This window comes from Rhinatrema bivittatum, chromosome 3 (assembly GCF_901001135.1).
Source record: "Rhinatrema bivittatum chromosome 3, aRhiBiv1.1, whole genome shotgun sequence".
NCBI classification, from domain to species: Eukaryota; Metazoa; Chordata; class Amphibia; order Gymnophiona; family Rhinatrematidae; genus Rhinatrema; species Rhinatrema bivittatum.
In genome coordinates, this window is record NC_042617.1 from 222031578 (window position 1) to 222055081 (window position 23504).

The 23504-nt window shown below is 46.5% G+C and overlaps 1 protein-coding gene across 18 annotated transcripts in view; it reads right to left on the bottom strand.

Moving 5' to 3' along the window:
* The window catches only part of CCR6 (C-C motif chemokine receptor 6), a 553987-nt gene that overhangs the window by 501463 nt on the left and 29020 nt on the right, over positions 1–23504 (bottom strand). For 15 of the 18 annotated variants that reach the window (XR_003855476.1, XM_029594230.1, XM_029594222.1 and 12 more), the window contains one exon: positions 13715–13904. Coding sequence is in view for 14 of the 18 variants with exons in the window: in XM_029594230.1 (XP_029450090.1) it covers positions 13715–13798 (84 nt within the window). In the remaining 4 variants the exon portion in view is untranslated. Of the gene's footprint in view, positions 1–13714; positions 13905–23504 lie in introns of those variants that run through there. The other 3 variants (XR_003855477.1, XM_029594237.1, XR_003855478.1) reach the window with 2 other exon arrangements.

Below are 23504 nucleotides of genomic sequence, written 5' to 3' on the forward strand. Positions count from 1 at the left end.
TAGATAAGATCATACCGTCGGGCACACAGATTCTGACAATAATTGCACATTTGCCATTAGATTCTGAATGCAGCTCTCCAGCAGGAACACCCTGCCTTGCTTTGTATCAATGTGAACACCTAGGTTCTCCATTGTTTGGGATGGCTGCAGCTTGCTCTTGGCCGTTTACCACCCAGCCTCGGTCCTACAATAAGGAGATCACCTTGCTCTCTTCCAGGCTCTTGGCATGAATCAGCCAATCGTCCAAGTATGGGTGAACCAGAATGCCATCCTTTAACACTGTTGCAACCACCACAACCACTGTCGCAACCACCACTTTGGAAAAGGTTCTGGGCATGGCCAGACCGAAAGGTAGTGCTCAGAACTGATAATGTCGCCCCAACACAACAAAACATAGAAATTGCTGATGCTCCAGTCAGAAACGTACCTTCATATTTCCATCTGACAAATCCAGTGACGTCAAATTCCCGACTGTACTGCCATTATCACCAAGCATAAGGTTTCCATGTGAAAATCGAGTCACCTGCAAATGACGGTTGACTCCCTTGAGATCTAGGATGGGGCAATAGAAGCCTTCCTTCTTCAGCACAACAAAGTAAATGGAATATCAGCCCATATTTTCTTGAGAGATGGGCACTAGAACTACAGCCCACAGGCTGAGGAGTTTTGATAACGTACACTCCCCACTGCTTGTCTCTTCTGTGGGGAGTTTCATGGAGACACCATGAAGATGTCCCAAAGAACCTTGAGAAACTCCAGAGTGTAACCTTCTCTTATCACCTCCAGCACCTATTGGTCTGACATGATCTCAACCCACCTCCAATAAAATAGAGAGGCAACCCCTTTATCTCCTGTTCCTGGGGGTGTATCGGTACACCTTCACTGAGTGGCTCCACTAACCGACTTTGCACCTCTTCTGGGTTTTCTGGGATGAAAGGACTGAGACCCCCCCCCCAAGGGCCGAATCCTCTGAGAGGCTGCTCGTCTATAGAGATGAAAAAAAGTCTGAAACCCCTCACACAACCTCTCGAGACAAAGGAGCATGAAGTCTGCTTATCCTCTGGCAACGAAGGAATCTAGGCCTCACTCCACTTATTGGCCAATTTCTCCAACTCACTTCCAAACAAAAGAGATCCTTTAAAGGGCAATTTATGAAGACGACTTTGAAATTGTATCAGCCGACCAATTCTTGATCCATAGTTAATGCTTGGCTGCTATTACCGAAGCCACCCCTCTGGCCGAAGTACAGACAAGGTCACAGCCTGCATCTACAAAAAAGGCAGCTGCTGGTTCTATTACTTCCCTGGAAATCACACGAGATTTGTTGACTTCTTGAGAGAGAAGTAAGCAAGAGCAAGCCATCAGAGAGCAACACAAAGCTATCTGCAAATTCATTGCCATCGCTTCAAAGGTTTGCTAAAGGATGGCCTCAAGTCTTATCTTGAGCATCCTTCAATGCCGCTCCCCCTTCCAAAGGAATAGTTGTGCACTTGGTAACTGTGGGGAATTATGAGCTTTGCTCCTGATGGCCAGCAGGCCATGTCAGGGGTTAACTCTAACTTCCCTTCTCTCTGACCTTTGCACTGAATGCAGCAAGACTAGCACATCTTAAATCTCTAGCTTATAATTAACCCTCACTGCCTAAGGAGAGGATACCTAGCTGCCACGTATTCAGCTGCAGGCAAAAGACAGACACATATATGGTATAGGCTTCAGCAGCCAATGAAATGATCTGTACGCACCCCCTGAGCCAATGGTCTAATGACACGTCTGTATGCTATGGCTAGGAGAGCCAATGATGTGATGGCACATTTGTATGCTATGGATGTATGTACAATAAAAAGGGACCCACAGGAGTGTTCAGCCCTTTTGCCATGAATCCTGCCTGATGTGTCTTCATTGCCGCAATATCTGGTGACCCGCAACGTGATAAGCCCTCTGCTCATTCGGCTGGATCAGCCTAGGTGCGCACCGTAAACAGCAGACCTGCTCCCGCAATCGTAAGTATTTTTCAGCGAGGCTGCTCCCAACATTCGTGAGTATGGGGGGGAAAACTGTCAGCTAAGCAGACGTGTCATGCAAGAAAGCTGCAGAAAATAATAAAGAATCATTATTTCGTCACCAGGGGAGAAATAGCACAAGTCAGACTAGGGGACTTAGAAAAATTGATAGGTGAAATAGCCTGCCAGTGTCCATGGTATCCAGAGGCTGCAACTCTGGACGTCCAAGATTGGATTAAGATAGGCAACAGTCTCCATGCGCCTCCGCACGCCCCCATAAGGCAATTGTTACTCTGGCAAAAATGCACAGAAGCGATAGAATATCTGGGGACATCACCGTCCCCTACCACGGCTTCCGTGGCTTCCTCTGCGACCACCTCAGAGGAAAAACCCCAGGAAACTAAAGACACTGAAATCAGAGAAGCTAGCCTCCCTCCACCTTACCCGCAAGCCCCTTCCCCACCAACCACCAGCTCCCTGTACCCCCAGCTGCCATTGCCTGCGACAGTCATTGATTCTGCATCACCGATTTGTCTAGGTAAATTACCATCTCAAACCGCTGCCCCTTGTAACGATTTATGTGCTGCGGTCAGCATGGGGTTTCACCTAGAACAGATGAATGGAAATCTCACAGGGGAGGAATTATTGGAAGGGATTCAAGCCTTTCCCATCACAGAAAGGATCAATGATCTAGGCGGGACAGAATATAGTTGGTCCGCCCTTCCCTATAGTATTCTTAGAGAACTCAGCACAAGTATCAAGGAGACAGGGTTCCACTCCTCTTACACCCGAGGGTTGCTAGAGGGATCCCTGACAGCAATAGAATTGAATACCACCCAGAGTACCATAAGAAGTAACCGTGCCTCCAGGTCTTCAAAGAAATTAGCATATATGACCTTGGACCAAGTAGCTGCACTCCTGATATCACAGTGGCGTTACAAACAAAACTGTACCAACATGAAAGAAATGATCTGGTAAGACAATACAATGTTGAGATTACTTACCTGATAATCTCCTTTTCCTTAGTGTAGACAGATGGACTCAGAACAAATGGGTATAGTATGCTCGTGCTAGCAGTTGGAGACGGATCTGACGTCAGCACGGGTATATATACCCCCACAGGAAGCGTAGCAACTTAGTAATCTTCCTTGCAAAAGCTGTTATGGATGTGTGTACTGACGCTCAGTGAAATAGTGGAAACAGGATTCCCCTGACCGATTGATAGGAGCTGGAGACCGCCAGCATTCACAACCGGAAGGCGTTGACACCTGGTAGAGTGTACGCTCTTATGGAAACAGATGACATGGCTTACCTTGAATCGGTGAAACCCATGTACACAGGCAGCTGGGCGGGATGCTGAGTCCATCTGTCTACACTAAGGAAAAGGAGATTATCAGGTAAGTAATCTCAACATTTCCTGGCGTGTAGCCAGATGGACTCAGAACAAATGGGATGTACAAAAGCTTTACTCCCAGCCTGGGCGGGAGGCTGCCTGAGGACCATGCAAAACCGCCCTCGCAAATGCTGTGTCCTCCCTGGCCTGGACATCCAGACTGTAGAATCTGGAGAAGGTATGGAGGGAGGACCACGTCGCCGCTTTACATATTTCTGCAGGCGACAGCATCCTGGATTCAGCCCAAGATGCCGCTTGTGCTCTGGTAGAATTAGCCTTGACTTGCAGAGGTGGAGACTTCCCGGCCTCCACGTAAGCTGCTCTGATCACTTCTTTAATCCAGCGGGCGATGGTGGGCCGAGAGGCCGCTTCCCCTTGTCTTTTCCCGCTGTGCAGGACGAACAGATGGTCCATCTTTCGTACTTCTTGTGTCACTTCCAGATATCTGGGCAGCAATCTGCCAATGTCGAGATTGCGTATTTGAGAAAATTCATAAATAAATAAATAATAAAAAAAAATTGAAGGCCAACTGCATCATGCACACTTGCAAACATACCAATAGTGATTTAAAGAAAAACTTCTGGTAAAGGCTGTCTCTCCTAATTGTGAGGCTGCCTGCACTTTTCTTTACAAATATCAACCAGAGAAGGGTGGCAAACATCTCCTAGCAGAGAAAAATCATTAACAGCGTGCTTTTGCTCACATCCCCTCCTTCAGTAGTGTAATACTGTAGAGGATTTTAATCTCCCTCTACTCCCACTGAAATCCACTTAGTGCACACTTCTCATTTTATTAGCTTTTTTCAATATGAGGAAGCATTGTCACAGCCCCTAATTGGAGCCTATCTTCCTTCGTATTATTTTGATATATCCATAAGTGCAGTGCTATCTTCATAGAAGCATAGAAACGTGACAGCAGAAAAAGATTGTATGGCACATACATCCAATTAATTTAGCATTATAATTCTCTTCATTTCCTTAGAAATCCCCTGTATTCTATGCTTTCTTGAATTCAGTTACTGTTTTTGTCTCCATCACTTCCACCTCCCTCTCTGTAAAGAAATATTTCCTAAAATTATTCCAGAGTCTAGCTCCCTTCAGGATCCTTTATTTCCTCATGGGTGCTGGAGGCCTGCTAATTCCCTCCCTGGAAACAGTTCTCTCTGCCCCTTGGGAATTAGTACTACCCCTTTGGAGCAGTATTTCTTCCCAGTCTAGGTCTTGTCTCTGCCTGCTGTCGTTCCTTCAGGGCCCAGCCTCCCTTCCCCCTGCTTGCATTCAGATTGAACTCTGAACTTTGCGCCTTGGCCTAAGCAGTTTGTGGGATCTGAGTAGAGATAGAGGGACTCTCTCCTTCTTAAATACAGAACCCCGATCCATAAGAACACTTCTCCATGACCAGAGAGCCCACAGCAACTCACACCTATTCACTAACCCACCTCCTACCGACTACCCTCCCCCCCATCATGCCCAACTGGCCATTTTAAAAATGACACCTGATCAGCTGACCTTAGAGACCTCAGGTAAACTGGTCCTATTTTTTAAATGGCCATAGGTCAGTATATGGGGTTCCATGGTCCCAGCCTACTGCCTCAAGGTTCTTAGGCTAGATCAGAGTGTTTATAAATATGCAGAGTTGTTTGCTTGTAACAAGTGTTCTCCAAGGACAGCCGGATGTTCGTCCTCACACATGGGTGACATCATCAGATGGAGACCAGCCTGGAAAATTTGTGTCAAAAGTTTCTAGAAACTTTGACAAACTGAGCATGCCCAGCATGCTGCTAACCACGAGGGGTCCCTCTTCAGTCATATAATATAGAGTTCGCGAAAAATAAAAATAGCAAACCGAAAGAACCCCAACTCCGCAGTCTGGAAGGCAGGTTTTGTGAGGACTAACATCCTGCTGTCCTTGGAGAATACCTGTTATAGGTAAGCAACTCTGCTTTCTCCAAGGACAAGCAAGATGGTAGTCCTCACACATGGTTGATTATGTAGCTCCAGGCTGCTCCCAACATGAGCAGCAAAGAACAGGTGACAATGTGCACAACTAGAGCTATGATAACTAGGGGAGCAGGCTGCACCCAAGGACAGGGCCAACGGTAGGAACAGCTGGGAGTTTCATGACTGAAACAAATTACAGAGGACTGACTGTCCAAAACAACTGTCACGTCAGCCATCCTTATCCAGACAATAATGAGGCGAACATGTGGAGGGAACTCCAGGTTGCTGTCCATCAAATCCCGTGAATGGGGACGATATGCAAGTGAGCCACCAAAACTGACATGGCCCAAACGGAATGAGCCTTGACACGACCTTCAAGCCACAAGCCTGCTTGAGCGTAGCAGATGGAAATACAGTCCACTAGCCAATGGGATAAAGTCTGTTTAGACGCTGCAACCCCCAGTCTGTTTTTCTCAAAGGAGACAAAAAGTTGATTAGACAGGCGGTGAGGAGCCGTCTGGTCTAGATAAAAGGCCAGAGCCCTTTAAACAATCCAGGATATGCAATGCCCACTCACCTTGTTGAGCGTGCGGCCTTGGGAAAAAAGGAAGGCAGGACAATGCACTGACAGACAGAAATCAGAAACCACCTCAGGAAGGAACTTTGAATGTCACAAGGTGGTCCTACGTATGCAAGTTTGAGTATAAGGGAGGTACGCCACCAGAACTTGCAGTTCATTGACCCTGCACGCTGAAGTAACCGCTACCAAGAAGATGATCTTCCAGGATAGGTACTTCAAGTCGCAAGAGCGCAAGGGCTCAAATGGAGCCTTCATGAGCTGGGACAGGACTACGTTGAGGTCCCAGGAGACCGCCGGAGGCCGAGTGGGAGGCTTAGGTTCAAACAAGCCCCTCATGAACCGCCCCACAAGTGGATAGGTGGAAATGGAGGCACCATCTCTCTCCGATGGTATACTCTGATGGCACTAAGGTGAACCCTCACCGAAGCAGTCTGCAGACCAGACTCTGAGAGGTGCAATAGATAGTCCAAATGCTCTGGTGGGGAACAAGAGAAGGGATCCAGCCTGTGTCCCATATACCAAGTCGAAAACCGCTTCCACTTGAGATTGTAAGATTTTCTTGTGGATGACATTCTGGACTCCAAGAGGACTCGAGATATGCCTTCCAAAAGGCCCAGGGCCTGTATTGTCACCCTGCTATGAGAGACAGGGCTTGGAGGTTGGGGTGGCGGAGCATGCCCAAGTCCTGAGAAATCAGGTCTGGAGCAGTCCCTAACCGGATCGGAAGGTGCAAGGCCATCTCCTGTAGACATGGGAACCACACCGGGAAAGACCTAAAAAGGTATGACCAGGATCATGGTATCTTGGTCCTTTTGGAGCGTTTTTGAGATCAGTGGAAGGGAAGGGTAAGCATACAGTAGAACAGTGCCCAGTGAAGTGAAAAGGCATCAGACACGGATCCCCTGCTCACCCGGCCCAGGGAACAGAATCGATCCACTTTTTTGTTTTCTTGGGAAGCAAACAGGTCCATTGTCTGGTGTCCCCCACAAGCGAAAGATGCAATTCGCTACCTCTTGATTGAGGGACCACTCATGAGGTCAGAAGGCCTGACTCAAGGAGTCCGGTAGGACATTCACCGTCCCGGGGGGATACATTGCCAGGAGGAGAATGCCGTTCTCAAGGGCCCACGACCAAATCTGAACTGCTTCTTGAAGAGGACATATGTCCCTGTTTCCTCCCTGCTTGCTCAACTACCATATTGCCACCTGACTGTCAGTCTGAACTAGGACCACTTTGTTGTGTAGTTGCTCCCTGAACACCTTCAGGGCGTACCGGATAGCTCTTAATTCCAGGAAGTTTATTTGGGACCGATTCTCCTGCAAAGACCAAATACTTTGAGTGTGGAGATCCACAACATGGGCTCCCCAACCCATGTGAGACGCGTCGGTGGCGAGGACAATCTGGGGCTGCGGGCTCCAGAAGGGCATCCCCGTTCGAGACTAGATAGGTTTGCCCACCACACAAGGGATTGCCAAAGGGGAGAGGTGGTCAGGACACGGCCCCAAAGATCCTGAGTGGCTTGACACCACTGGGAACGTAATGTCCATTGAGCTCTGCGCATCTGAAGCCGCGCAAACGGCTTAACATGTACTGTCGCCATCATATGACCCAGAAGTCATAGGAACTGGTGTGCCAAAACATGGGAGCAAGTGGAGACTACCTGAGCAAGGGCAGCAAGAGTCTCCACCCTGTCTTGAGACAGAAAGGCTGGATGGTGTGCAGCCTGGTCCTGATGAAATCCAGTTGTAACAATGGCTGGAGATGGGATTTTGGCTAGTTGATAAGAAATCCCAAATTTTCCAAGACGCATTATTGTGACATGCACAGAACACAGTGCCCCCTGCCTGGAGTCGCTCTTGATAAGCCAATCATCAAAGTAAAGGAAGACATGAACCCCTCGCCTCAGAAGATAGGTCCCCACTACCGTCAGGCATTTGGTGAAAACACGGGGTGCGGACACCAGGCCAAAGGGCAGTAAGCGGTACTGGTAGTGTTCCTCCTTTACCAGGAAGCGTAGATACTTCCGATCCCCCAGAGAAATGGGGATATGGGCGTAGGCATCTTTTAGATCGAGGAAGCACAGCCAGTCTCCAGCCTTGAGGAGGAGAATCAAACTTAGGAGACCATTTTGAACTTTTCCCTGACCAGAAATTGGTTCAATGCCCTCAAAACCAGAATGGGGCGAAGGCCACCAGTTTTCTTGGGAATCAGGAAATACCTGGAATAGAGCACATACCCCCTGCTGGCTTGGCGGAACTGGTTCAATTGCTCGAGCCATTAAGAGAGCTCTACTCAAAGCACTTCTTGGTTCCCTATTTCTTTCCACCATGGACATGGAAGAGAGTGGTGTGGAATTCGTTGGAAATGCAATTTGTACCCCTGCCGCACGATGGACAGGACCCAAAAGTCCAATGTAATTGAAGTCCATCGGTCTGCAAATAACTGCAGGCGGCCCCCCACTGGGGGGGGGGGTTCGACACCACGGGGAAGGGGAAGCTGGCTCGCACTCCCTAGCTGCCAGCCAAAATGCCGCAACGGGGTTTTGTGGCAGGGCAGGAGTCGCATGGGGCGTACAAAGTTGTCGCACTCTCGGTCTTGCCAGAGGCTGGCGGGTAATACTTGTGTGGCCAGTAAAAAGGCCACCTCAGATATTGTCTACGAGGCTTTTTGCTGGAAGGCTGGCTGTCTGAAGTACTGGCCAACAACTGTTGAAGAATTTCATGACAGTCCTTCAGTTGTGCTGCCGCCTCTTTAATCTTGTCCCTGAACAGGTTTTCACCTGTACAAGGCAGATCTGCCAGATAGTCCTGGACCTCGGGGTGCAGATCGGAAGTGCGCAGCCAAGCCATAGGGCAAGCCCCAGTGCCTGCCGCAGCAATTCTCACAGCCATTTCAAACATGTCGTACACAGAGCGGACCTTGTGTTTATCACATTCCAGGCCTTGCTGCACACCCCTCAAATTCCTCCTGGAATTGTTGTGAGAGGTGTTCTCCCAACTCTTGGGCTTGTTTCCAGAGGTTCCTGGAGTACTAACTCATATAGAGTTGGTAGCAAGTGATCCTGGCCGCTAACATAGAGCCTTGAAACATCTGGTGTCCAAGGGCATCCAGAACCCTTTGTTTGCAGCCCGGGGGGAAGGGAGGAGGGAGGGGGCGCTAAGGCATGAGTGCAAATGTAGAGATTACTTATCTGATAATCTCCTTTTCCTTAGTGTATGCAGATGGACTCAAAACAAGTGGGTATAGTGTGCTCGTGCTAGCAGTTGGAGACGGATCTGACGTCAGCACGGGTACATATACCCCCACAGGAAGTGAAGCAATTCAGTAATCTTCCTTGCAAAAGCTTTATGGATATATGTGTGACTGACCGATCGATTAAATGAACAGGATTACCCTGACCAATTGATGGCAGCTGGAGACCGCCAGTGTTCTCAACCGGAAGGCGTCGACACCTGGCAGGGTGGAAGCCCTATATAAGCAAACATGGCTTACCGTAAGTCGGCGAATCCCCCATGTATACCGGCAGCCGGGCGGGATGCTGAGTCCATCTGCATACACTAAGGAAAAGGAGATTATCAGGTAAGTAATCTCTACATTTCCTAGCGTGTAGCAGATGGACTCAAAACAAATGGGATGTACAAAAGCTACTCCCGGACTGGGCGGGAGGCTGCCCGAGGACAGTTTAGGATTGCCCTCGCAAATGCTGTGTCCTCCCTGGCCTGAACGTCCAGACGGTAGAACCTGGAGAAGGTATGGAGGGAGGACTACGTCGCCGCTTTACATATTTCTGCAGGCGACAGCATCCTAGTTTCTGCCCAAGAGGCCGATTGCGCTCTGGTAGAGTGAGCCTTGACCTGTAGAGGTGGTGGCTTTCCCGCTTCAACGTAGGCCGCCTTGATAACTTCTTTGATCCAGCGGGTGATGGTTAGCCGTGAGGCCGCTTCCCCTTGCTTCTTCCCGCTGTGAAGTACGAACAGATGGTCCGTCTTTCATACTGCTTCTGACATTTCCAAGTATCTGGCCAGTATTCTGCCGATGTTGAGATGACGCAGTATTCGACCTTCCTCTGACTTCTTCAAACCGTCCGTGGTTGGCAAGGATATGGTTTGGTTAAGGTGAAAGTATGAGACCACTTTGGGTAAGAAGGAAGGAACCGTGCGAAGATGGATAGCTTCTGGAGTGATTCTGAGAAAGGGATCACGGCAGGACAGTGCTTGTAGCTCTGAGATGCGGCGTGCTGAACACACAGCCAGCAAGAACACCATCTTCAAGGTTAACAAACGGAGAGATCCCACTAGAAATTCCAACACTAGGTTGAGGTTCCACAAGGGCACTGGCACTGGCCACTTCAGTGGCGGCGAATGTGTTTGACTCCTTTCAGGAAACTTGAGACGTCTGGGTGTTTGGCAATGGTGTTGCTGTCACTCCTGGGACCGTAGCAGGACAGCGCTGCTACCTGAACCTTGATGGAGCTGAGGGACAGCCCCTTCGGAAGTCCATCTTGTAGGAAGTCCAAAATGATAGGAATCTTAGTGGCATGTGAATTGGTGCTGTGAGAGTCGCACCAGTCTTCAAAAACTCTCCAGATCCTGATATATGTCAGTGATGTGGAGAACTTGCGTGCTTGGAGGAGTGTATCTATTACCGGCTCAGAGTATCCTCTTTTCTTCAATCTAGCCCTCTCAATGGCCAGACCGTAAGAGAGAATTGAGCTGGATCCTCGTGGAGGATGGGACCTTGCCGCAGCAGGTCCCTGTATGGAGGCAGAGGTAGAGGATTCTCTGCCAGTAGCCTTCTCATGTCTGCGTACCAGGGTTTTCTTGGCCAATCCGGGGCCACTAGAAGAACTAGGCCTCTGTGTCGCTGAATCTTGTGTATAATGGCGCCCAACAAGGCACACGGAGGAAAGGCATATAGAAGGATTTCCTGAGGCCATGGCTGTACCAGGGCATCGATCCCCTGGGATAGCGGATCCCGCCTGCGGCTGAAGTATCTGGGTACTTGAGCGTTGGACCTGTCTGCTAATAGGTCCATGCCCGGCTTCCCCCACTGATCCACAATCATCTGGAAAGCTGTGGGTGACAGCTGCCACTCCCCTGGATTTAGGCTCTCTCTGCTGAGGAAGTCTGCCATGGTGTTGTCCTTCCCGGCGATGTGAACGGCGGAGATGTCCTGGTGATTCGCTTCCGCCCAAGTCATCAGGGGGGCTATTTCTAGGGATACCTGTTGGCTTCTGGTTCCGCCCTGTCGGTTGATGTATGCCACCGTGGTGGCGTTGTCTGAAATCACTCTGACCGCTCTGTTGCGAAGTCTGTGGGCAAATCGCAGGCACGCTAGCCTGACTGCCCGTGCCTCTAGTCGGTTGATGTTCCCCCTTGACTCTTCTCTGTTCCACCGCCCTTGGGCGGTGAGTTCTTCGCAGTGTGCTCCCCATCCGTTCAGGCTGGCATATGTAGTGAGCAGGGTCCAGGTTGGGGAGGACATTCTTGACCCCCGGCTCATGTGGCCGGGCTGCAACCACCACTGTAGCTGGTTCCGCACTCTGGCTGGGAGAGGTAGGTGTACGGTGTAGTTCTGTGATCGTGGGCTCCACCGGGATAGGAGGGCGCGTTGTAATGGTCTCATATGAGCCCGCACCCATGGTATCACCTCCAGAGTGGATGCCATGAGGCCGAGGACCTGTAGGTAATCCCGAGCTGATGGCCGGCTGGTGCTCAGCAGGGCCTGCAGATGATTCCGGAGTTTCGACTTCCTTTTGGAGGTCAGGCTGACCTTGTCTTCCAGGGTGTCGAATTGAGCCCCTAGGTATTCCAGCGACTGGGACGGCTGTAGGAAACTCTTCTTTATGTTGACTACCCATCCTAGGCTTTCCAGAAGAGCTATAACTCTGTTGGTTGCACGGTGGCTCTCCTCCGGTGACTTTGCCCTGATCAGCCAGTCGTCTAGGTAGGGATGGACGAGAATTCCTTCCTTCCTGAATGCTGCCACCACTACTACTATGACCTTGGTAAAGATCCGCAGCGCGGTGGCTAACCCGAAGGGTAAAGCTCGGAACTGGAAGTGCTGATTCAGGACTTTGAAGCGTAAATAGCGCTGGTGATCCCGATGGATTGGGATATGCAAATAGGCTTCTGACAGATCTAGGGAGGTGAGAAACTCCCCTGGCTGTACTGCATTCTTGACAGACCGTAGAGTTTCCATGCGAAAGCTGGGGACCCGTAGGTGTCTGTTGACTGACTTGAGGTCCAGGACGGGCCTGAAAGTGCCCTCCTTCTTGGGTACTATGAAATAAATGGAATAATGCCCAGAATTTATCTCCCCTGCAGGCACTGGGATTATGGCTTTTAGTGCCAGGAGCCTCTATAAAGTAACTTCTAGTACCACCTTCTTGAGAGGCGAACAAGGAGATTCCACAAACTTGTTCGGCGGGAGCCGAAGAAAATCCAGGTAATAACCTTCTCGGATGATGGCGAGGACCCACTGGTCCGAAGTAATCTCGACCCACCTCAGGCAAAGAACACAGAACTTGTGGGGATCTGTGGTGGACATAGTTTAGGGGCATCGACGAAAGTCAGACAATGCCATGACAAAAAGAACGTGGTGCGCAGTCAATGGCCAGCGGCCACCAGGAGGCAACACCATCGGTGATTGACCACGAGTACCCGAAAAACTTACCGGGAGCTGAGAAAGGGTCCCTCTGCGTGTCGCAGTTTTTCCTAACGCAATGCTGGAAGATAAAAACTTGAAAATTTCAAGATACAAGCACAAGCTCCACAACCTCAATGTGTAAGCTCCACAACCGCAATGCGTAAGACAGAGACTTAAGAGGGACCCCACATGGACGCGTGGTTAGTGGCATGCTGGGCGTGCTCAGTGTGTCTGTCAAAGTTCTTCGTGCCGGGCTCCATCCGATGATGTCACTCATCCTGTTTGTCCTTTGAGAATACTTTTTTTTTTTTTTTTTTTAAACTTTACTACTATTTTTAGCGCACCTTTTTGCTTTTTACTTTTTTAAACTTCCAATGCATTTGCATATAATTAACTTACTGCATCATAAGTTAACTTGTTTAGCACATAATTAAAGATTAAATGTGCACTAAAATTTAGCACATCCTATTACGTTAGCCTTTGGGACTTGGCTCCTTTTGCCTTCCCTCTGTATGCTAGAATTGTGTAATTACATAAAATCACTATAAACAAAGAGGAGATATTTATCTTACATTTTGAAATATATTATTAATTTTCTTTTTCAAGAACAGTTCTTGGAATTTTTCTAAAAATTGCATAAATAAAAAAAAACAGAAGTTGAACAAAGATTAAAGTGCAATTGTTTTATTTCAATATTTTGATTATAAAATTAAGATATTTTAGGAATGTAATATAAAATGAAATATAAATCTACATCTACACTTTTTTTCTGAACACTATTTTGTGAAAGTTAAGAAAGAAAGCAAAGCCACAAAATATTGTCTACCTTAGGGCTTCCGAAAACTGTCCTGGGAACCCCACAGGCAATCAGGTTTTCAGGACGTCCACAATGAATATTCATGAGATGAATTTGCATATCCTGGAGACTCAGTATATGCAAATTTATCTCATGCATATTACTTGTGGATATCCTGAAAACCTGCCTGGCTGTGGGGTCTCCAGGACCCATTTGAGAAGCTCTGGTCTACCTGAAGGTTGTATTTTCCAATTCAATAAAAAGCATCTCGAACTATAACTCTTAACCTTCTGTCACTGACTCCAGAGCCCTATCTCATACAGACTATTCATAAGCACAACTGTGTCCAAAGCTCACCTTGATTTTGTTCAGGGTTCCACTGTTTTCTAGGGTCTGAACCAGTAGGTCCCTAAGTTCTGTGTCCTCTTCCATTGCAGACATCTTACGTTGCCAGACAGCCGCTCTTACAACACAAGAAGCTAATTTATCATTATAAAGTCACTACATTCAGGATTCAGTGGTAAGAAGACCCGCAGTAGCAAATTTTCTATTGGCAAAAAAGAAACAAGTACATAAATTATTTTTTTTTCTGCAACAAGAGCACAGCAATGAAAAACGATTCAGTAATTCTGGTTCTCTTAATCACTGTACAAAAAAAATTTTCTAAATAGAAAATGCATTTACCATTTCAAACGTGTGCATATTCAGCCACTTATTGTTTCCGATACCATGTGAATGCATTTTTCTGTATAATTAGGAAGATTTTGCTTATGTACCAAGGAAATAGATCCTATGTGCAACAGATTATCAATTGGTATGTCAGGAGTACTTTTAATTAAAGTGGACTGTCTAAATCTAAAAAGAATAAAACATTTTTTGAAATTCATATAGGAAGAAGATTATGATTGTGGAATGATCATTGTCAATGTATGATGATTCTTATATATTTTTTTGTAATTAAAGCCCCAAATCCCAGGACAGAATCCCAGCAACTTTTGAAAATATGTGCTTCTTTCTCAAACTCCTCTCTCCACTTCCATCCCTGGACAATCATATCCACCTACAAACCAGTTCCCCTATTAATGATTACATTTCCCCAATGAAATAAAAGTTTGCAACCTCAATGCCTGGTCATTTCTTTATTTAATTATGAGATTAATAAATGAGCTATATTCTCCATTTCAGACAGTTTCTTTCAAGATGACTAAATTATGAATGTATATGAAAGACATGTGAATGGATAATTGCTAGGGCTGAAGTATTGACAAATGGTGCTACTATTCAAGTTTCAAGCTTATGCAAATTCAATCCCTTTTATATCCATTCCTCTCTAGAATGTCTAAATTAAATTCACATTCTGCCCTTTTTCCTTTTCTACCATAAATCCAAAAGTAATCATTAAGAAAGCAATATTCAAAGAATTTTTCTTGAGGAAAGGGTTTTTTTGAGAATAGCCCACACGCCATGCAGGGAAAAGTATGCATGTTGCCCAACAACTAGCATACTTTTAACTGTATACTGCAGAGGCTTATCCAAGATTTGGGTTTTAGGTTGTGAGAGACAACACCTCATGATCTGAATTTTCAAAACCGCATTCATTCAGAAAAAGGAGGCATAAGTCTCAGGTGCAAACTAGGGTTTGTACCAATCTAATCTACTTCCCCATCTTCAAAATAACACGTAGTACAAAGCAAAGTACCATGAGACCAAAGATCAGATCACACCACTTATTAACTTTGTGAATTTACCAAATCTAAACCTCAGGTTCTTTGCATCTTTTGTGCATCTGCAACAATCTAAACAATTTTTCTGGAGTTTCAGGATGGAATTTCACCTCAGACTTGCTTAAGTGGCACGCAGTGAGATTCACAGTCAGAGATTTAATCAAAATTTAATCAAACCTTCATTTCCCCACTTTCTCTCCTATCCATTGCCTCTTATAGTAAGTAACATAGCAATGATGGCAGTAAAGGACCAATGGTCCATCCAGTCTGCCCAGCAAGCTTCTTCTATTATTGTGTGCCATGCTCTCTCACACTTCGCTTTTATTGACACTTGTCAATTTGTGTGTCTAATTTGCCTCCCTCTCCTCCTGCACACAGTTCCATTCAACTTTTATCTACTTCCATGCTGCCACTACTGCTCTCTTCTCTTTCATAGTGCTCTAGCAGTTTTAGGCGATTAAGGATGCTTTTCGCCATCCAAGCTAGGCCGCCCTTTCGTCTAATCTTTGACAGCTCTATTCTTGTCAACTGAAAGCCACCGGACATGTTAGCTTATTTTTAATTTTTTAATTTAAAATTATTTCTATACTACATATCTCTGAATTCAAGCGGTTTACAGATTTATACATACATAAGTAAAACATTGAGTTAACCTCAGAGTAACTATCCTAGTACATAAAATCCAAAATGAATCAAAAATAAAATACACAGAATAAAAATGAATCAAAATAAATCAAACAAAATCCACAAAATAATATGAAATAAAATGGAACCACAGATAAACATATTTTGATCTTATAGAGCCTTCTTCTAGTTACTCGATACATGTTAAAATCAACCACCTATTCAAAGGCTTTTTAAAAAGCCAAGTCTTAAGACTTGTGGCACATAGTTGTTCAGGCATACTATTCTATAACAGCGAGCCAAACCGCTGATATTGCTCCCTCATGCACTTCACTCAAATGCAGGGGTGGGCAATTAATTTTCCCATGGGGCCGCATGAGAAATTGGGATGGTTTTAGAGGGCCGGACTAAGATAACTCAGTTCTCAATAGCCCTACTTATGAAAAGACAGCAGTTTACCACCAATGTATGTCCTCTGAGAAAACACAACAAATAAGACCGATACAAACGCTTACATGCTAGCAAAATATCTCATCTCGGTAACAGACACAGAACCGACCTAACATACTCCCAGGATCTGTAGTAATGCACATAAACTAATCCGCACACAGTTACACCTGTATTATGGAATACACTCAAACAGGAGCAACCCTATCTATGAAAAGGCAACACTACAAATATTAAATCAGGTCCTAAAAACCAATACACCTCTTATTAGGAAAACAGAACTAGCAAGCAGCTATATATCCCCACACATAAATAATTGTAAAACTATACTAATAAGCAGAATAAATGTTTCAAAACAGCTATGAACATCCAACAATTAAAAACTCATAAAAACTATTAAACATTCTCCAAACACCAATAAAATATTTCAAAAAAGCAGACATCACACAATTAAAATGGCAGTCAAGAAAAATAAACTTAAAGCCACCTTTACTTACCCCCTCCAGCAGCTCTCCTACTCCCCTTCCCTGCAGGCCATGGCACACACCAGAAGCAGCAGTAGAAGCTAAGCTCTATACTTATGGTCCTCTTCCTTAGTGCCCATGTCTCTCACACACACACACCATACCAGTCATGCCCCATGACCAGTTTCTGTCTCTCACACACCAATCATCTCCCAAACAGTCTTTGGCACACACACACCAGTCACCTTCCTGAACAGTTTCTCTCATGCCATACACACACACACACACACAGGCTTCCCACTCCCGTGTTCTACTTGCATATATGGTCTTCTCACTCTCATAATCACTTTCTCTGTCTCTCTCTCTCACACACACACACACTCACTCACCAGTCTCTCACTCCCATGCTTGTTCTCTCCACATGCACAGGCTTCTCATTCCCAAAATCACTTTCTTTCTCTCTCTCACACACACACACACACACACACACCAGTCTCTCACTCCCATGTTCTCTTTCAGATATACCGGCTTCTCCCTCCCATGATGTGTCTCACACACACCCGGGTTTCTCACTCCCATGCTCACTCTTCACATGCACAGGCTTCTCATTCCCATAATCACTTTCTCTCTGTTACACACACACCAGTCTCTCATTTCCATGCTCACTCTCCACGTGCACAGGCTTCTCATTCCCTGAATCACATTCTCTCACATTCACACACACCAGTCTTTTTCTCTCACACACACAGTCACCTTACCAAGCAGTCTCTCTCTCTCATGCATGCACACTCACCCAGGTTTCTCACTCCCACAACTCCAGGCTTCTTATGCTCATGCTTTCCCACATACCCAGACTTCTCACTTCCATGCTTTTTCTCTCACACACACATCAGTCACCTCCCTGACTAATGCCTCACACTCTCACATACACACACACACACACATCAGCTCTCTGACCACTCAATCACACACAGGCTGGCTGGCTGCTTCTCACTCTCTCTTACTCACTTCCTCTTTCCCCTACATATGTCACGGAGTTTTTTGCCGGTCCGCGGCGCGCGCTCCCGGTCTCTCCCGCTGCCGTTGCCGCTGGGCTGTCAGCACGTTCAAGCCCAGTGGGAACGGCAGCGGTGTTGGAAGAAGCTGTGGCACCCGCGGCTGGGCCTTTTCTTCTTCCCGCGCCTGCCCCCCCCCTCCCGTGACCCAAAACAGGAAGTGATACACGGAGCGGTGTGCGGGAAAGAGAAAGAGCCGTGCCGCGTCGGCTGCAGCATCGGTCCCCGAGCAATTGAACCAGCCGGCAATCGAGAAGAGTCAGCAGCATGAGCCCCCGCAGGCCAAGAAAGAAGAATCCCTTCGGCCGCGGGAGGCTCATGCTGCTGACTCTTCTCGATTGCCGGCTGGTTCAATTGCTCGGGGGCCGATGCTGCAGCCTATGCGGCACGGCTCTTTCTCCTTCCCGCGCACCGCTCCGTGTATCACTTCCTGTTTCGGGTCACGGGAGGGGGCAGGCGCGGGAAGAAGAAAAGGCCCAGCCGCGGGTGCCACAGCTTCTTCCAACACCGCTGCCGTTCCCACTGGGCTTGAACGTGCTGACAGCCCAGCGGCAACGGCAGCGGGAGAGACCGGGAGCGCGCGCCGCAGACCGGTAAAAAACTCCGTGACATATGTAGGAAAGAAACTCGAGCGAAGGCACGCTGCCCGATTGGCCGGTGCTGGGCAAGGCTTGCCCAGCACCGGCCAATCGGACAGCGTGCCTTCGCTCGAGTCACTCCCTCCTCCCCCCCCGGACGCTGTAAAAAAAAAAACAAAAACCAGTTCATTCTCCGCTCCCTCGCTCCCCGATTGGCCGGCCAATCGGGGAGCGGAGAATGAACTGCTGCCTTCCCTCTGCAAGGGAAGGCAGCAGTGCCTCATTCCCCGTCTGCTCTCAGCAGTGGGCGGGCCGGATTCAGACCGTAGGCGAGCCGGATTCAGCCCGCGGGCCGCCCCTTGCCCAGGTCTGCTCAAATGGGTCTGCTGAATTGATGGCAAGGAGACACTTGTTTGCGGAATGTAAACATCTTTGTTTTGTATAAAACTGAAGCCTTGCTCCCAACCATCTATTTTCTAAATTATAAGTTTTATGAATCAACATTAAAACCTTATAACGAATTCTAAAATAAACTGGTAATCAATGAAGGTCAAATAAAACTGGTGTAATATGATCATACCTACTGACGCCTGACAACACTCTAGAAGCAGAGTTCTGTAACAACTGTAGTGGCCTGGTTCTTTTGTAAACCAAGTAAGAGAGAAATTCAATAGTCTACGTTAGTAAAAACAAGCATCTGTAAAGCTAACCTAAATTCAATTGAATCTAGATAGTGTTTTAAATGATGTAAGACTGTAAGCTTACAGTAACCTATTTTCACAATTCTGCATTCCTGCTCCTTTATGAATAACAAGGAATCAAGCTGGATTCCTAATTCCCATACAACCTGAGATCAAGGGATTTTCAACTCCTTCAAAATTGAAGGCTCAGAGATTTTCAGTATATTTATAATATATAAATCCCTCACACTCATACACAAATCTATACATAATCACAGTATGCAATGGTTCCCGAAGCAATTCACCTTCTGCAAGCCAAATAGACCTACCAGAACGCAACATCAAGCAAAACTTCATACACCTTCACCCAAACTAACCAAACTTGTGACCACCAGACAACGCTCTTTTATCATTGCAGGAACATCCCTATGGAACAAAATGCCACCTAGTCTCTACCCCAGGAATCATGCCCCAAGAAATTCAAGCAAAACCTTAAAACCTGGCTTTTCAAACAAGCATACACCTGACTAACGCCTAACTTCCCCCTCCCACAGACGACTTCCCACAATTCTTCCTGCAAGATACCTAATCCCTATCAATATCCCCTCTCCCCCATAACAGTTTTTTGTTTTGTTTTTTTTTATATTTATATTTTTATTAAAGTTTTCAACACATGGCAACACAGCACATGGTAATTAGAATAATAATACAACATTGGCACACGCAAGACAGGTAAAATGCATTTGCAGTACAGAGAAACAATAACTGTACACCCTACGTGAAAATAAGAGATGAAAATGAGGGAAATTATGCGATGCCAGTGAGTGCTCATGCTGCCAACCATAGATTAATATACCCTTCCCCCCCCCCCCCCCCCATCCCTAGAAAGGAACAAACAGCATTCGTTTTATAAATGTCGTTTCAGCAACTGACCAGCATCAATAGCAAGTGAGTCAGAACGGTCCCCTTAAAAGGAAACAAACAATTTACAAACAGCAAATAGTGTCAGGCATATAGGAAGCACAAAGTCAATAAGCAGACTATAGCTGTAGAACCTTTTAAGATACCCAAGTAATGAGAGGATGCCATATTTTAAGATTTTTAGACATTCTATTATGCTTCAGAGCCGTGAGATGGTCCAATCTGCGATATCTCTGAACCTTTAACAAAACTTCAGCTAGCTGTGGAATTTTATTAGATTTCCAATATTGGGCTATAGTAGTACGGGTGGCTATTAACACATAAATACACAGCTTTTGCTGAAATTGGTCAAGACCTTCAGTGGGAGCATTTAATAAAGCAGAAGCTGGCTCCCAGTGAATGGTGACTCCAAGCAATTTACCCAACCACCCCTCGATAATACGCCAGATAGGAGTAATCTTCGGACACTGCCACCAGACATGGAGATATGTACCCGGTTCCCCACAGTCTCGCCAGCACTGGGAAGAGATAGAGGGATATATGCGGTGCAGCCGGTCTGGGTCAAAATGCCAACGGTATAGCATTTTGTAACTGTGTTCCTGCAGCCGTGCGGATATAGCACAGGTAGTAGCCCTCCTGAAAATGGTACCCCATGCCTTCGGAGTAAGCTGGCCCCCCAGGTCCTCTTCCCATTTCCGAATATGCGAGGGAGTGTAAAGATCCATAGCCAATATCATTTGATAGATTTTAGAGATCCCCTTGGTCAGGTGATCAGCATGTGAATAATAATTTTCAAAGAGTGACCTGGTAAGATTAAAGCTCCCATTCGTAATAACAGTCTTAAGGAAATGACAGATTTGAGCATGAGCTAAAAAGTGACTCGGACCCAAACCATATTTAGATGTAAATAGATCCCAAGACATAAGTTCACCCCCTTGCAACATGTGGCCAAGCGTGGTAATGCCCGCCACCCGCCATGCCTGGAAATCTTTAGATTGGTAGCCAGCCGCAAATGCGGTGTTATGGAAGATGGACGTAGTGTAATAATAAGCGGAATTTCCCAACATTTTTGTCTTCCATTGACCCCAGACCTTTAATGTAGTAGTTAACGTCCATGGGGGGTGGGAGACACACCTCCAAGTGCTTTGAGGCTGCCAGAGAATAGCTCCCAAAGGCATGGGCCCCAGTAGACACTGTTCAATGGAGACCCACTGCTTGGGTGAGGCAACCCGAGCTATGTCTAAGACAGGCCGTAACTGTGAAGCAACGTAGTAGGCTCGAAAATCAGGTACTCCCAAACCCCCGAGTGCTTTAGCTTGATATAGTGTCCTACGTGCCACCCGTGGGGGTCGGCGCCTCCAAATAAAGTCAAAAATTTTCCTTTGTATTCTGTGCAGTAAACGTGGAGATAGAAACACCGGTAATGTGGAGAATAAGTATAAATATCTGGGCAAAACATTCATTTTGATAATAGCTATTCTCCCCAGCCACGTAAATGCTCCTCTATACCATGTATCCAAGTCTCTATCTACCTTGCGCATCAGAGGCGTATAGTTAAGTGAATACAAGTCCGTCACATCCGCATTAAGGTAAATACCTAGATATTTTAGGGAATGTTTGGCCCATCGAAAAGGAAACTGATTGGAGATAAGTTGAACGTCGGGCTGGGATAGTGTAAGATTCAACAGCTCGGATTTTTCAAAATTTACTGTAAATCCCGAAATCTTGCTAAAGGTCTTCAGTTCGACTGCAACCCCCTGCAGGGAGGAGCTAGGGTCCGTCAAGGTAAACATGATATCATCCGCAAAAAGCGAAAGTTTATAGTGACAGAGACCCAACTCCACACCCCGAATGGCCGAGGACATCCTGATGCGGACTGCAAATGGCTCAAGGAAAAGCGCAAATAGTAAGGGAGACAGAGGACACCCCTGCCGTGTGCCTCTACCAATAGGGAAAGCGTCTCCGTAGCCGCCATTCACTTTTACCATAGCTTTAGGCTGGTCATATAATTGAAATATCCATTGAATAAAGTATGGGCCAAAATTCATCTTACGTAAGGTTTGAAATAAGTACGGCCAATGTACTAAATCGAACGCCTTTTCTGCGTCAATGGCCAGGAGGACAGCAGGAATACACTCTCTCTTTGTCCACCAAATTAGATCAATAATTTTCCGGACATTGTCCGCGGCCATTCTATGGGGTACAAATCCCACCTGGTCAGAATGAATCATAGTAGGCAAGTACCTATTCAACCTCACGGCCAATATCCTGGCCAATATCTTTAAGTCTTGATTTATGAGAGATATTGGGCGATAAGACCCGCATAAAGCAGGGTCCCTACCAGGTTTAGGCAAGACAGTGATTCCCGCTATGTTGGATTGGCTAGGGATATGACCCCCCTCCCGAACATAATTAAAATAGTCCACTAGATGGGAAACCAAGGTGTTCGACAAGGCTTTATAATATTCCCCTGGTAAGCCATCAAGGCCTGGGGATTTATTAGTTTTAAGGGATTTAATAGTATTCTGAACTTCCAGTTCAGAAATAGGACTGTCGAGAGCTAATTGTTGATCCTCCGACAAGCACGGGATGGTCATTGTGGCCAAATAATCTACAATATCAGACTCCAAAATATCTGTGCGAGGGGCATACAAAGAAGCATAAAAATCAGAGAAACTTTTTCGAATCTCTAGGGAGTCCACTATCGGTGACCCTTGGGATGAACGGAGTTTGGTGACACTGCACTGCAACACCCGTGCCTTTAACTGTTTAGCCAAAAACCGTCCTGCTTTATCACTTCCTTCATAGTAAGCCTGTTTGTTCAAATCTAATTGGTGTAGAATTTGGTGATCATCAAGCGTTTGTAAGTTTAACCTGGCCTCCAGGAGTTTTCTATAAATCACCGGAGATTGGTTCTGGAAGTGCTGCTTGGCTAAATCACTGATCGCTTGTACTAGCAACTGCCTTTTCCGCTCTCTATCTTTTTTAAGAGCTGTAGCTTTAGCGATGCAGTACCCACATGCCACTGCCTTAGAGCATTCCCACAAAGTACCCATAGACTCAACAGAGGGGGTATTAATGTCAAAATACTCCTGCAAGTGTCCCGTCAGAGCCTGAAGAAACTTCTGGTCCCTAAGGAGAGAAGAATTGAGTCGCCAAAATATTTGACCTCTTGGTCCTTGCTGTATAGACAGCTCAAGTCGAACCATCCCGTGGTCCGTCCAGGATATAGGTTCAATTTCACAGGACTGGACCCGTAATAAAAGGCTAGCGTCCAACAGAAAAAAATCAATGCGGGAATATGAGTTGTGTGGCGCCGAGTAAAAGGTATAAGACCGGGATGCTGGATTGCGGTGACGCCACACATCCGTCAACGTCCATTCCGTCATGATATTAGTCAAAGTAGTATTGGCCGTCGAACGGGATAGTAGTGGGTTGGAGGTCCCTTGGTAGGAGTTGTCTAATTTACGGTTTAATGTAAGATTAAAATCTCCCCCCCAGAGAACCATACCATCTCCATGTTCATGTAATAGACGCTTAATCTTACGGAAAAAGGGTACCTGATTACCAGTAGGTGCATAGGTAGAGATGAGAGTATAGAGTTCATTCCTAATCTTAAGCTTGAGTAGCACAAATCTGCCCTCATCATCTAAG